The 16,083-nt window shown below is 40.0% G+C and overlaps 1 protein-coding gene across 1 annotated transcript; it reads right to left on the reverse strand.

Annotated features, from left to right (window-relative positions):
• Nucleotides 1-14,160: 14,160 nt before the first annotated feature.
• LOC308133791 (myelin-associated glycoprotein-like) lies at nt 14,161-15,149 on the reverse strand (the record flags this gene model as incomplete). The annotated part of the gene is made up of 3 exons (XM_080501303.1): nt 14,161-14,264; nt 14,350-14,649; nt 14,732-15,149. 3 exons carry the CDS (start codon nt 15,147-15,149, stop codon nt 14,161-14,163), a joined length of 822 nt encoding a protein of 273 aa, XP_080357429.1.
• Nucleotides 15,150-16,083: the final 934 nt, after the last annotated feature.

Genomic DNA, 16,083 nt, shown 5'->3' on the forward strand with positions numbered 1-16,083 from the left:
TGATGAAGAATCCGAGGTTAATGTCAGTTACAAAGGCCCGATGAAGAAAAATGCAGTGACTTTATTGTTTGTGATAAAGGACAAAGACATAAAAACAAGGCTGACTTTTACCTGGATAGTCTATCCCACAGGGATCTCCTGCAAAAAGATTTGAATTGCAAAAATAAGTATTTGCTTTAAGCTATTTGCAAAAAACTTCAACTTCTTAGTCCATGTTTAAAAACACAAAACAAATGCACCCAATTTGTGATTCATTTGCTATTTTAACAAGTCAAGTCACAGTTTCATTCAGCATCAATCTAATACTTATCGCCCGTAACTTTCTTCTGAATGGGCATATTCTTGTGTCACTTTTTCTCAGTCTTTGTCTGTAAATCATGATTACGTTTCCAAATTACGGTTTCCAAATAACAAGTTCAGTAAATAAGTAAATGAAACATTTTTCATTCATAATATTGTTTTGAAACACCTATTTTGTGAGAATTGCTAGCTCTGCTAGCCAAGATGCTAAACCTAACCAATAATGTATTAATTGCCAGTAAGGTGAAAAAGGGGACTTTAGATGTGGAAAAAAGTCAATAACAACAGTAATCAAGCACATCTAGAGGGCCACATTTGACCCCCGGGCCTTATGATGCCTGGATCGGTCATAGTAGAATATATTGATATACTGTATATTGATGTTATATTGATCATATTAAATTGTAATTTTTTTTGGTCAAGAGCAGAGGCTTTTTGTTGATTTAAGCGTGTATGCATGCCTTTTCTCCGGTCGGGGCGGCGGCGTCAGAGAGTCACCAGTGCGCTTTCTGTGGGTTTGAGAAAAATACTGTGAGGACATGCCTGAAACTCCAGAGTTACATGCTGTTGGACAATTCTTTTCTGTAAACGTCTTGAAGACCATATCATCATGAAGATCATAGCACATTCTGATTCATTCTTCTAACTGAGTGGTATCTACCTCTTCCTCCAGATGCAAACTCCAAACACTGCTGACAAGATGAAAATGACGAGCACAAGAAGCGACACGGGGATGGACACTGGAGCAGTGGTTCTCAGTTGGTACATTAGTGACCCTGGTGATGAAGAAAACACGTTAAAATAAAATCCCCACAAATTATCCTCGAGTAACATAATCAGGACTTTTGTCTAACCCTTCACACTCAGATGGGCGACGCTTGCTTGTTGCTTGTCCCTCCAAAAGGTGGCAGTACAGTTGAGGCTGTGAACTCCATCTCCTCCAGCAGCCATGAAAGTGATGGTGGACGTCGTCTCCCAGACGCCTCTGGATGTCATCGTGTGCGAGACCTTACTGGTGAGGTTAGCGACGCTCCACGAGAACACGGGAGGGTGTGAGGGACACGTGTGTTCAACAGAACACGAGACCGTGATGGTCGAACCGGCGTCCACGTCTGCTGGAACTGGAGTCATCACTGGTTTGTCTGGGGAAGCTATGCACATCACAAAGCAGAGTGTTCGCAATAAGGGAAGCCTGACAGGTCAATCGATTGGGCTGTAGTTAGTCCAGACCTTTCATGAGAAGGAACACACAACTGTTGTTGAATCTGTATTTGTCGTCTCTTTTCTCCGCATGGAAACAGAAGGGCCCATTGTCAAAGGGCTTGATGTCATCAATTTCCAAGTTGCAGTTTCCCTCGTTCAGGTTTCCTAAAATTCTGGTTCGACCCTTAAAATGATCGAGTACTTGGCTCTGGCCATTATGGTAGACAATGCCCCCAGTTTTTTTGGACCAGATGCCTCGAGTCATAGGAACAGCCTCATTGTCCTGGAAACTGCATGGGATCACCACGCAGGAGCGAGATAGGGCACTGAATTTGATCGGGACATCGGCAGCCAAAACGCTGAAAGCTGTAAATACACAATGATCAGTGGGAATCAGGTGTCTTGTTATCTGAAGAACATAAACTGTATAAGCCAATATATGCTCATCTCTATAATAGTTAAACTCAATTTAAGCGATCACTTTTGAACTCACATTTTATGCGAATGATTGCAGAGTCTGACGTCTCCCCTGTTATAAACTGAGCAGTGCATGTCAAGGTTTTTCCATTGTCGCCCGTAGAGCCATCAAAAATGAGATTCGACACAGTGGTGTACGAACTAGCGAAGATCTTTCTGGTGTATTGGGAACTCTGCCCATTGTTGAAGTTCCAGATGATGGTCGGCGTGTTTTTCTTGCACTTGTAGGAAACAGAACATGTCACTGTCTTAGTCGCTCCCTCTTTCACCTCGCCCGGCGGTTCCACCATGGAGATTTTATCGTATGGACCTGAGCAGAAATGTGACAGTGATGTTTAAAGATTCCAAAGAAACTTTGGAATTCCAGCAAAAATATATTTTTAGATCTCACATTCGACATTAAGCTGGAGGTGGCTTGACGCTTTCTGACCACCAGGGTGTAAAACACTGCACTCCACACCCTGGTTCTCTTCTTCTACAGTCCAAATTCGTTCTACTGTCCTTTCCCAAATCCCATCAGACACCAGAGTGTCTATCATTTTGTCTGTTCCAGGTATACCACTGATGGTTATGCTGGGGGGAGCAGACAGACATGTATGACGCACACTGCAGGCCACTCTGCTCTGCTCTCCCACCCTGACGGCACCGAGGATTCTCATCTGGGGCTCCTCTGCTTGTTCTGAAAAGCAAAGCACCATGTAAGGGCCAAAGTGAGAGTGCATAAACCATGTCGATCCAACAGACAAATGGTCTGAAGGCCAAAAGAACCTCACTGACACAATATTTGCAACAACAGTTTCTTCAAGGCCTATAATTCGAAAACGGACCTCTTCCAGTATGAAGTCTAGACAAAACACACTTTGTCAATGCACCCAAGCCTTTTTGGTCGGAGGTCATGAGCAGCCTCTCAGATAGACTCGGCCTCTGCATCCCTGTCTGCTGTACAGTTGTAATATGAACTGATACTTCAACATTGCAGCTGCCTCTTCATTTCTAAATTTTTGTATTACCAGCATTGACCATCGCCAAAAACATGCTTAAATTGGAAAGACAAAGGCCAGATATCAAACCTTGAAAAAACTAACAGCATCATCAAACAACAACTTAGAATGTCATGAAAAAAACTGGTCATCATTTATACAGTACCTTTTTCTGAGTTATTGTTTTGAATATTTACACAATGAGCTATATGTGCAAGATATATTCTTCAGCTTTGGTCAAATAGTGATTACTCTCATGTTTGATGTTTAAGGTCTGGTTGCCTCATCATCTTGAAATCAGTCAATACTCACCCAAAACAATAAGTTGAGTAGTTTTGTCAAGAAACATGTGACCCATGTTGTGGTAGGAGGTGATGGGGTTCTTATCGATCCAGGGGTAGAGTCGCTCATGGCTGTGTGACATCGCCAGCCTTTCGATCTTCAGGCTGCAGTTGTTCTGCCGCACAGATCCGACCAAGCTGGTTATCCCAACAAACTTACCAACAACGTTGTTAGTTCTCTGGTCGAATACAGCCGGGTAACCACCGCTCTGGTGCAAGTACCACGTAACAGGAAGGTCAGCAGGTTGGGAGATACTGTAGCTGAATCTACAAGGAATGATGATACACGACCCTTTCATTCCTGTGATGCTTCCAGGTGTGGTGAAGGACCAACCTCGAGAGAGCATGTTTCCTACAAAGAGAAGAAATGGTTGAAGATTTGTTTTGATGTCAACAGATACAGATAAAAAAAAAAAGATACTTTGTTTTCTTTGTTAATTTCTTTTGTTTTGTGTCTCATGCCTGTGATTAGTCTATATCTGCCTGATTGTATTAGCAATCGGCATTGTATTTATTATTTAATCACTCAATGTAATTTCATGTGTTTTCAAATTTGACTATTAACTCCAACCTGCAAGAAGAAAAATTAACTTACCTCATAAAAGGGTGACACCATGTGCTGTTATATTCTGAGTCATACGGCATAAGAGAATTATCTCCTTATTTTATCCATCAATTTGCAGTCCAGTGTTTGCATGTTCCTCTTAGATAGCTATTTTACAATTTACACAGTTTTGCTGTCTTTATCTTATTCGTTCGTCATATTTATGTACTTGGTGACAATCTATCTACTATAACTTTTCTCCATAAGAAAAAGAGCTCATCACCTACGTATGAACCTACAAATCAGTGGTGCAACATGTGGTTACTCACTTTTAATGTGGATGGTTGCAGAGTCTGAGGTCTCGCCTGTCGTAAACTGAGCAGTGCATGTCAACGTCTTGCCATCGTCAGCCGCAGTGCCAATGAGAGTTAGATGTGAAGCAGTGCTGTATGAAGAGCTGGAGATCTTCTCTGTGTTTGACGAGTGCTCATTGTTGTGGTTCCACAAGATGGTCGGCGTGTTTTTCTTGCATTTGTGCAAAACAGTGCAAATCACAGTCTTCGCTACTCCCTCTGGTGCTTCATCAGGCCATTCCACCATTGTGATCTTGTCGTATGGACCTGAGCAGAAATTTATTTTAAGATTCTAACTCAAGTTTATGATGTTACATATGATATTGGACTCACATTCCACATTAAGCTGGAGGTGGCTTGAGGCTTTCTGACCACCAGGGTGTAAAACACTGCACTCCACACCCTGGTTCTCTTCTTCTACAGTCCAGGTTCGCTCTACTGTCCTTTCCCAGATCCCATCAGACACTAGAGTGTCTATCATTTTGTCTGTTCCAGGTATACCACTGATAGTTAGGCTGGGGGGAGCAGACAGACATGTATGACGCACACTGCAGGCCACTCTGCTCTGCTCTCCCACCCTGACGGCACCCATGATTCTCATTTTTGGTTCTTCTGCTTGTTCTGAAAAAAAAAAAAGACTTGAAGTTAGATTTGAACTTTTAGGTTCCAGATATTTGAATTGAAGTCCAACTGACATTTGTAAACAGGGTGCGATTTGCTGAGGAGGAATCCTCTGGTCAACATAACGTTTTTTAAGGCAGGGGGTCATAAAATCCATTTCTGTCTCACACAGTGATTAAAGCTTCTTCACCGGCAGAAAGAAGAAAACATATGAATTGACTGTATTTTAAAATCCAAATAAAACCTTCAACGTTTAACGACTGTTGGGATTTTCAGTCAATGAAAGCATTATCAAAGGAGAAGGCTTTGCCAGGTGGACAGCTCTGTCCTACGTGGCACATTTGTGCTTTTAAAGTACATTTAGTGGATAAAAACATTTTTTCAACTTATAACTTTATTCTCATTATGATTTCTTGTCAAATAATTGTTACTTGCACGTAAAAAAGTCATACTGGCTGAGGAGCACACACATCCACCCACCCAGCAGTCACAACATGAGCACAAGTTGTTTATAAATGTATTCATATCTTAATGTGCAGCTCTTTAGCACCTTTTCTCTGGAGTCATCCACATGCCTCACTTCATGAAACAAGATGACACTTGAAAAAAGGGTGTTTTAACACTTGAACTCACAGAATGCCTGAAAAAACAAGATGTTCATTTCTTTACTGGGGGGTTCTCAGAACAACTTATGTAAATCTATAAATATAGCTGTCATGTTAGTACATTGGTTTCCTCCACCGTTTGCACTTACATTATAACACAGACTATCATTATAACCTTGGAAGGTACTTTTAAGTGGCACTGAAATGTTTCAATAAAAACAAAAAGAAAATTCAGAGTACTTAGACAATTGTGGATTTGATGTACTGTTGTAATAGACCCTTTTTAATGTGACTGAGTTTGAAGTTTTTTTTAATGTTATTTTTGTTGTATATTTGTTTCATTTCATTCATAGTCCCAAAAATGGCATCTGTAATAAAACATTTATTTGGTTTTAAATCTCTGAATGGTCTGGCCCCGCCCTACCTCTCTGACCTGCTCCACCCCGACACCCCTCCTCGGTGCCCCCGGTCAGCTGATCAGCTTCTTCTGGATGTACCAAAGGTCCAAACGAAAGCTCAGAGGGGACGGGGCCTTTTGAGTTGCGGCCCCTCTGTGGTGGATTGAGCTCCCGCTGCCCGTCAGACAATCCCCCTCACTGCCAACTTTTAAAACTAATCTTAAGATCCAGTTTTATTCCTTGGCTTTTAATCATGTTTGAGACTCTGTGCCTGGTTTTATTGCTGCCAATCTTATGGTTTGTTTTTACTCTTTTTTGTTGATTTAATTCTTTTACTTTTATTTTGTCTTTTATGTGAAGCACTTTTGCTTCAGCCACAGCTGTTTTAAAGTGCTATACAAATAAACGTGATTTGACTTGACTTGATATGTTGGACTCACAGAAGTTATTTAGATGATTTGGATGAAACTGCTTCATGAATACTTACCTAAAACAAGAAGTTGACTTGCATCATGAAGAAAAGTGTGACCCATGTTGTGGTAGGAGGTGATGGGGAACTCATCGATCCAGGGGTAGAGTCGTTCCTTGTTGTGTGACATCTCCAGCCTTTCGATCTTCAGGCTGCAGTTGTTCTCCCGCACAGATCCGACCAAGCTGGTTATCCCAACAAACTTACGAACAATATTATTTGCTCCCTGGTTAAATACAGCTGGGTAACCCCCACTCTGGTACAAGTACCATATGACTCGAAGGTCAGCCGGTTGGGAAATACTGTAGCTGAATCTACAAGGAATGATGATACACGACCCTTTCATTCCTGTGGTGCTTCCAGGAGTGGTGGAGGACCAACTACGAAGGAGCATATTTCCTGACAAACAAAGACATTTTAAGAAAAGATTCTCCTCGACACATGCCTTTGCCTAGTTAGTGCAACATGTAGGAACTCACTTTTTATGTGGATGGTTGCTGAGTCTGAGGTCTCGCCTGTCACAAACCGAGCAGTGCATGTCAGGTTCTTCCCATCTTCACCCGCAGAGCCGATGAAAGTGAGATTTGACACAGCGCTGTATAAATTCCCAGAGATCTTTAGGGTGGTTAATGAACTTTGCATGTCTCTGTGGTTCCACACGATGTTCGGCGTGTTTTTCTTGCACTTGTAGGAAACAGTACAAATCACACTCTTTGCGACTCCCTCGGTTGCTTCGTCTGGGCGTTCCTCCATCTTGATTTGGTCATATGGACCTGAGCAGAAATGTGACAGTGAGCTATATGAATATATATATAAACCAGATAGACTTTTCATTTCTTACGAAGCACTACGTTATATTTTACTCACATTCCACATTAAGCAGCAGGGAGTTTGAGGCTTTCGGACCACCAGGGTGTAAAACACTACACTTCACACCCTGGTTCTCTTCTTCTACAGTCCAGGTTCGCTCTACTGTCCTTTCCCAAATCCCATCAGACACCAGAGTGTCTATCATTTTGTCTGTTCCAGGTATACCACTGACGGTTATGCTGGGGGGAGCAGACAGACATGAATGACGCACACTGCAGGTCACTCTGCTCTGCTCTCCCACCCTGGGGATTCCGATGATGCTCATCTGTGGCTCCTCTGCTTGATCTGAAAACCAAAGCAACAATTAAGACCACAGGAGATCCTTCAGGCCTGTGGCCATATGACTCTATAACATGTTCTTTATAAATAATGTTTTCTTTCATTCATTTCATTCTTAGTATACTAGTTAAGCCCAGTATATATTAATATTGTATTTGATATTACCTATTTAATTTTGATTGTGTCTTATTGATATTTTAATTTCTGTTCTATTTATTGTGTGGTTTTTATTCACGGAATTTCCCTCTTGGATTGATCTATTCTATTCTATTCTATTCTATTCTATTCTATTCTATTCTTTTCTATTCTATTCTATCCAGCTTCCAATTATTTATTAATAAATTAATTTAAGCATCATATTGAGGCTTATTATCTGCTGAAAAAGCACAAGTACCTTACATGTTCTTGAAAAACCGTTTGAATTAGATAATTCTGTAAGAGAGTGGAGAGTACTCACCCAAAACAATAAGTTGAGTAGTTTTATCAAGAAACGTGTGACCCATGTTGTGGTAGGAGGTGATGGGGTTCTTATCGATCCAGGGGTAGAGTCGCTCATGGCTGTGTGACATCACCAGCCTTTCGATCTTCAGGCTGCAGTTGTTCTGCCGCACAGATCCGACCAAGCTGGTTATCCCAACAAACTTACCAACAACGTTGTTAGTTCTCTGGTCGAATACAGCCGGGTAACCACCGCTCTGGTACAAGTACCACGTAACAGGAAGGTCAGCAGGTTGGGAGATACTGTAGCTGAATCTACAAGGAATGATGATACACGACCCTTTCATTCCTGTGATGCTTCCAGGTGTGGTGAAGGACCAACCTCGGGAGAGCATATTTCCTACAAAGAGAAGAAACATTTAAAGAAAAGATCTTCATCAGCAAGTCAATAGCCGGAGGGAAAAGCCTGACTATTTATTTCAATCTGAAATGATTTCTTATGTTATCAACCACTGTTGTTAATTAAACGTCACAAAATAAAGTGGAACTGTAACCAATCAATCTTTTTGGTAATGTGAAATGAATTATGCAAGCCCACTGATGCCTCATTTGCACTCACTTTTTACTGACAGAGTAATGCTGGTTTCCTGCTTCTGTCCCCCAGAGAAACTTGCATAGCATGTCAGGGATCTTCCGTGGTCATTAGCTGAAGCTGTGAATGTCATCGTGGAGACGGTCCTCCACCCAGCCTCCCTTGATACCATGGTAGTGTCAGTAGACCTTGGCATGCTATTGTAATTCCACGTCAGAGTGGGGACATGTTTCGGACACGTGTATGAGGCTGTGCACCGTACTTTGCTTGCATTTCCCTCAAGGAATTCAGTTGTTGAAGGGCTGATAGTCAGCTGTGACACGGAGCCTGAAACACAGGTGACAATCAAAGCAAACCCGAAACAAGAAGCCGTTTTGAACGTTACTCACGTTGCCCATTACTCACATTCGGCACTCAAGGCGTAGGACGTCGTTGCAGTGATGCCGCCAGGGTGTCGGGCAGAGCAAGTCACAATTTGATGGTCTCGCTCTATGAACAAAGTCGTCCTCAGGGTTGTTGTGGTTACGCCATCGGACCGATCGGTGTGGTCCAGACGATGGTGTTTCAGTGGGATGTTGATACTTATAGTCGGGGGGTTGGTGGAGCAGGTGTGGTGAACGCGGCACTGCACAGTTACAGACCGTCCAACTTTCATCTCCCCAAAAATGGATATCTCAGGTTTATTTGCTGTGGCTTTGGCAAGAGGAATGTGGCAACAGTGAATACAAATTCAATCACAATAATCCTTTGGGACTCAAAGTTCAAGCTGGGAACTTACGCTCTACAATGATCGTTACAGTTTTATCATAGAACCGGTAGGTTCCGCTCCCGACATTCTCCGGATCGACCCATGGATAAAGCCTCTGCTTGTCATGGTGCCAGGTCACTGGTTCAATCTTTAAACTGCAGGTCTTGCGATGTCTTGACGTCCATACATACGTTTTTCCTCTGAACGCGTCAATCACAGAACGAGGGTGCCAGTTGTCATAAACTAAGGGATAGCCACGGCTTACATACTGGTACCAAACCACACGATCTGGTCTCACTGGTGGATACTGGTTGTAGTCAAAGCTGCAAGGAATGACAAGGCAGGAACCCACCAGTCCAGTGATATGGTTTGGTATCTGCACACGCCAAGCATGAGAGCAGCAGAGGATACATCCTGTAGAAAGGAAAACAGTTTGAAAATAATCCCTGGATATATTTATATCCATAAACATTTGTACATGTGTGTGTGAGATTGTGTGTGTACTGCAGTACCTAGAATACAGACACTAAGGATAAAGTGGCCAAATCCAGGCATCTTGGAAGGTCTCATCCACCTATAGTGAATGAATACAAAAAAAAGCATTGTATTATTATTGCATTGAAACTATACAGCCTGTAAAGAATATAATAGATGGAATGGAGATTGTAAATCTGACAATCGCAGGAGAAATAAATGTTTTTTTTTCTTTCTTTCTTTTCAAACTTGTGCAAAAAAAAAAGAAACAAGAGAAACAAACACATTTTAAAAAGACAAACATCCAAATCAGTAATGCAGAGAAGTTTGATCATTGTTCATTCTCAGTACATAAATGATTTTATAATTGTACACTACGGACGGTGATTTTCTAGGTGGTACAGACTTTATGAGTTTTTAACTGTAATTTTCCCCTGAAGTTGTAACTGTTTTCTCTCACTGAACATTTTCTGAATGTTGCCTGGCAGCAAGTTGTTCTTCGCTTTAAACATTATTTGGATAGTTTAGAACCGGATAAGATCAGTGAATTTTAAAGTTTTCGACTTTAAGAAAAGTGAATTGGTGTGATTAGAAAAAGTCTACATTAAGTACGATTCGTATTGCTCTATTTTTGGAAAATAAGTGTTGCATGAGTGTTTCCCCACACTGCCATACTATTATTAAATATTATATTATATATTACTATTACTATTATTATTATTATTATATTAAATAAGGTAGCACCAGTGAATTGTAAAGAATGTGAAGTGATTTCTTATCTAACAGATCTTTAGCTTTGGGCAGGACTGAGATGCTTCATGATACTTTGTTTTGGACATGATTTATGTGACGTTTCCAGCATATTTTGTCATGGATTATTACTCCAAAGAATTTGTTTTGATTCACCCTTTCAATATCTACCCCCTCTAACATATAACTTGTATAGAAAGCAGCAGAAGGTAAGATCTGCTCTAGGTTTTTCAAGTTTGAAAATATTTTCCACCAGTAAAAACCTTTCCATTAACTTCTCTTTTTTGAGCCAGTTGTGTGTTAGGTAATTTCCATTAATAATTTACATTTTTATAGTAACTAGCTACTGAGGGTATGTGAAAATTTCACAGAAACATTTGTGAGACTAATTAACACTTTATTTCAAACGGTTACATTGTTAATAAAGACTCAATGTTCTTGCAATATTACATTTGTAAAGTCATTTGGGTGGAGGTCTACTCTTTCCATTTACATGTGACAGATCAATGAAGCAGAACATGTTTTCAAGAAGAAAAGAAAAGATGATGAGAGATCGAAGTTCGAAGATAGAAGATCAAAGATAGAAGTGCGCATATATATATATATATATCGTTTTTGTCATTTATTTCAGACATTTGTGTGTGTGTGTGTGTGTGTGTGTGTGTGTGTGTGTGTGTGTGTGTGTGTGTGTGTGTGTGTGTGTGTGTGTGTGTGTGTGTTTTGTTAATATTCAGCTGTTTTTCAAATATATATAATTCTCTCTAAATCGTCTCTCCTGTGTTTATCAGCAGCCAACAAACTTGAATTCCCTTTAAAGCTACAATGAGTATTTAAACATTTTTGTTTCTTTTTTTTTTTTTTACATAAATCTGTTCACAAGTCAGTATTTCCAGTGGTACAATGCAATACTGTGGAAATGAGGACAAGTGTAATTAATATATTTGGAGATTTGAATGACTTACCTTCAGAGTTGAAGAGTATGGACGTTTCTTGAAATAAATTCAGCTCTTGGTGTTTGCCTCCCTTCAGATGCAGATACAGATGTTTCTTGTGAGCCTCCACACATCAGTAGTTAGAGGCAGGAGGTAAGAGGAACTACTGAAATGGGGAAATAGACTGCAGTCACTGCTGCTGTGAAGAACTTTTGTTAATACTGTTTAAAAAGCATTGTACTGCAAATATATTACACTATAATGTCTTGCTTTGTAATGAAAAAAAATGTCTGTGCATAGGATTTGGGCTTCTTTTATTTTTTTTAAGAAGCTGAAACTAAAATGAGATGAACATACGGGACAAGCAATTATTATAATTAGAATTTCAATGTATATAATATAAATCATATTTACAGTTTAAACCAGTTGTTTCAGTTTTCTCACACATTATGAAATTGGGTCAATTTTCATTTAAAAAATACATGAATTAAGAATAAGAATAAGAATAAGAATAAGAATAAGAATAAGAATTAGAATCAGAATCAGAATTAGAATTAGAACTGCATTCATATAGCCTCTTTCATGCATAAAATGCAGCTCATAATAAAAAAAAATAGAGAAATAAAAAACCAAACATTTCAGTTATATTAAAAGAGAAAAAAATAATCTTTAAAAGTAGACGAAAACAATCAAACAAGACTATAAAACAGACCAAAATAATATGAAGGGGGAAAAAGTCACAATTTAAAATTAGGCTCATTATGAATAAAATGAAAATGATGATGTGGTGAATTTCTGTAGTGTTGGTTAGAATAATGGCAGCAGCATTTTGGATGGGCTGTTGTCTTTGCATTTTACACTTACTCAGACCAGAGTAAAAGGGATCTGTGGTAAAATGATCTTTTCTATCATAAAAATCTCAATTATATAAAACAGGACTGCACAATGTAAGAGACATGGCTGTTGAAATAATGATCAGCAACAGGGACTCCAGCACGTTAGTGGTAGTAAATCATACAGATTGCCACATTATCGTAGAAAAGGCACTTAGTGGCTGTTTTTTGTTTTGCTTGTGAAGATGCCGATTTAGAAACTCTACTTTGGAATCTTAAAATATTGTCCTGCCCACTTTTAGATCAGAAATCACTTAATAAATGGTACATTTTCTTTGTGCTTTCTGTTTATAGAATTCTATATTTTCTCATGTTTTGTATGTGTGCATGCTTGTGATGGCACATAAGTGGACACATTTATAACTTGAATGTTTTTGCCAATAATTTGTGAAACAATGAGTTGCATTTTGTTGTCTGAAAATAACTAAGCAATATTAATATATCTAAAGATGTCATGATTGATCAATCAGTGGACTGATTGAAGCTTGTGCTGAGGTTTTAATGACTTTCTTGAAAGACACAATGAAATCATTCAGTATATATTTATTGATTAAGATGGACTCTTACTAATGTGCAATTGATATATTGAAGCACAACAACACAAATCAAGAACCAAACACCACAATGTTATTTAAAACAATCAACTAGATTTGCTTGACAGAAACAGATCTGACCATAGAATTAAAAAAGGCTCTCTCTTTTGCAAAGTCTTCAAAATTGTTTTCTGAATTTTTATTTTCAGATGTTTCCATAGATGTTGAGCTCTGCAGTGTTCATGTAATCATCATCCTCATGGTCCTGCAAGAGAGAAAAGTTCATTATAGTCGACGATAGCAGCAGCGTGGTTAATGTCCGTTTAGAGCAATAATAGACGCCATTACCTCATTAAAATTGTAGGACTTTGGCTGGCTGAGTTATATTAGTAGACATAGGAACAGAAAGAGGAAAAATGAGATTTCTGTATTAGATTGTATTGCATCTGATGTCATGTTTTTTGTTTTTTTTAAGTACCTTTTGGGGGATGGAAAACGAGGCTTGTCCATATTTTGCTTGGTACAGGCTCCAAAGTCCACATTGTTAAGACTGCGCGTGAATAAAATTAAATATCACAAACTAATCATAAAAACATACATTAACTAACTGACTTCCTCTCAGCTGACACACTCACCCATGACCAACGGGCTCTTTAGGCCTCCTGTTAAGGAAAAAGTGTAAAAAACCCGCCAAGCAGTGGAAACAAATAGAAGACCTTATCAGAAGCGGCCAGCCTGTTTTTCTTAATCTGTGTGTTACCTTGAAAATCGACTCCAAATAGACCGCCTGCGCAACAATAAAAGGGAACAGAAACCAGATAAAGATGTATCAGTAAAGCTGCAGCTTTCTCAAAAAACACCCCAAAAAACAAGAAGAGCCTCGCTTCTGCTCATGGATGCAAATTGACTTGAAACTGTTGGCGGCTGAAAAGACGAACTGGTAAAACGCCTCTTGCCTTTGATCAGAACGAGAAGGTCCAGGGCCAGCAGACCGAAATCTGGAATTATAGGTCGAGTGAGAAGTTACTCAGAATTTCTTTTTTACATTTTTAGCCAATTTTATTGTGGGAGAATGAAAATAGAAATCACCTGCGAGACATCCTGGACAGTCGATTCCACATGCTATGTTGTTGTTGTTGGAGAAAATATTGTTAGTTAATGAGAGAATCATAAGATTAGCACACTATCAAACTCAATATTCTCAACAGTTTATTTACCTGCCTTCCTGGTTTTGAAGCGTCGCAATCTGTTTCCTTGGGAATAAAATTAAAGGAAAAGGTCCTTTACCCTTTTCTTTTTTTTTCTTAGATGTGTTCCTATCTCATGTGTTCTGTTATTTAAAGGTAGTGGACTACATCACTCACTTGTACTTCTTCACCATCAAAACGCAGAGCAGTCCAAAGAGCACAGCCGTACCCACTGCCACTGCAGTGGGGATGATGATGTGATTATAATTTACTGCACCTGAAATGACAAATCAGTGTCAGTTTTCCTTTATATTTCCCGAGTGAGATACAGTATATACTTTAAGAAAAGAGGACGTCCTCACGTTTCACATAGAGCGTCATGGTTTTGGAGGAAGTCCTCTGTCCATTGAACTGAGCCGTACAGGTGATCTCAGTGTGGTCGTCCTTCTCCTCGGGGATGATTGTCAGGATGGACTCTGACTCCCAGTTGCCATAACGGATGTCTTTGTTGCGCCCGGTGACCTGGGGAGCCGAGGCCTGCTGCTCCCATGTGAGTTTGGGCACGTGTGAGGGGCAGGTGTGGGGGACCGTACAGGTGACGGTGTAGGGCTGTCCTTCATACGCCGTCTTGGGGTGAGTCAGCGTGGGAGCAGGAGGGGAAGCTGCAAAGGTAAAAGTCAGACGTGAATCATCACTGTTGCGATGAAACGGTTTACGACTGTGGCATTTTTGATGGTGACGTACACAGAATGTTCAGCCCGACGCAATCGTCAACAAAGGAGAGCTTGTCCTCGTCCTTATCACTCTGAGTCGACGTGAGGTCAATCCAGAAACAGAACGGGCCGTTGTCGTGGTTTTTGATTTCACTTATTTCCAGAGTGCAGTTGTTCTGCCCCAGGTCGCCCAGCAGCCTCGTTCGATCCTTGAAGTTGTCCAGCACCGTGGTGTCATCCTCAAAGAAGATGCGTTGATCTCTCCTATCAGACAGATGCCACATTGCTCTGAGTCTGGAGGCCGGCAGGTTTCCTCCCGGATGGGAGAACCAGCAGGGCACAACCACGCAGGACGACTCCAGGGCGTCCAGGCTTTCAATGACATGAGCCCTCCATTCTTCACTGGACACAGGCCTGCAAATAGCTGCAAGGGCATTTTTTGAAGTCATGATGGTTTAATCACTGATTTCTTAAAAAAGAGTCTGGAAGCAAAACAAGAAGCCATCTTACCTACTAAAAGCAGACAGAGTATTTCCAACCATCTTTCTTTGTTCATTCTACTGTAACGCTTTGTTCTGGCCGACACTATCTGAAATATAGGAAACAGAATTACAATGTATTGTGTACTTAGCACATGCAAAGTGAAGCAATAAAAAGAAAGAACATACAAAAAAAATCCAATTGAAAATACTGTAACCAAAGCATAACATTTATTTGCCAAAAGTGAGCACACATTTGTTGTATTGCATTATTCAATAGCGTTACTCTTAGAAGTCTGAAAATTCTAAAACATTATTGTAATGGATTACACAGAATTAGCACAGACAGAAAGTGTGGTTGAGCCAGTGTCACTGATTTCAGGTATAATCTTATATTTTGATCGTCTTACCTCAACAAGCTGCCGTCTCGTTCCGCTGAACTGCCCAGATGGCAAACATAAAGATGTGATGAGCACCTCTCTGAGGGAAGAAAAAAAATGCTCAAGCTTGTGAAAAAAAAAAAGTCTTTCCAGCAAATGCAGAAGAAGAAGCAGCAGCAGAGTTACTGATACAGAAAACAGGGAGTGGTCTCTAGTGCAGGCCTCAACTATTCTTGAATTTAAAAAAAGAAAAGGAAAAAAAGAAAGATGAAATCAATGTGACCTCTAGGGGAAACAAGTAAAAATGCAGCCACACTTTCATGAAGTGGCCATAATGAGCAAGGGCGTGCATCACTAAAGAAAGAGTTCAGAGAAAGTCATCTCATGCACAGACTGTACCATTATTTATTTTATTTTATTTTATTTGTACATTTTTCTCAATCAATCAATCAATCAACTTTATTTATAAAGCGCTTTTAAGCAGCCGCAGCTGAAACAAAGTGCTGTACATTGTAAATAAAAGC

Source organism: Blennius ocellaris (genome assembly GCF_963422515.1).
Source record: "Blennius ocellaris genome assembly, chromosome: 8".
Classification (NCBI taxonomy): Eukaryota; Metazoa; Chordata; class Actinopteri; order Blenniiformes; family Blenniidae; genus Blennius; species Blennius ocellaris.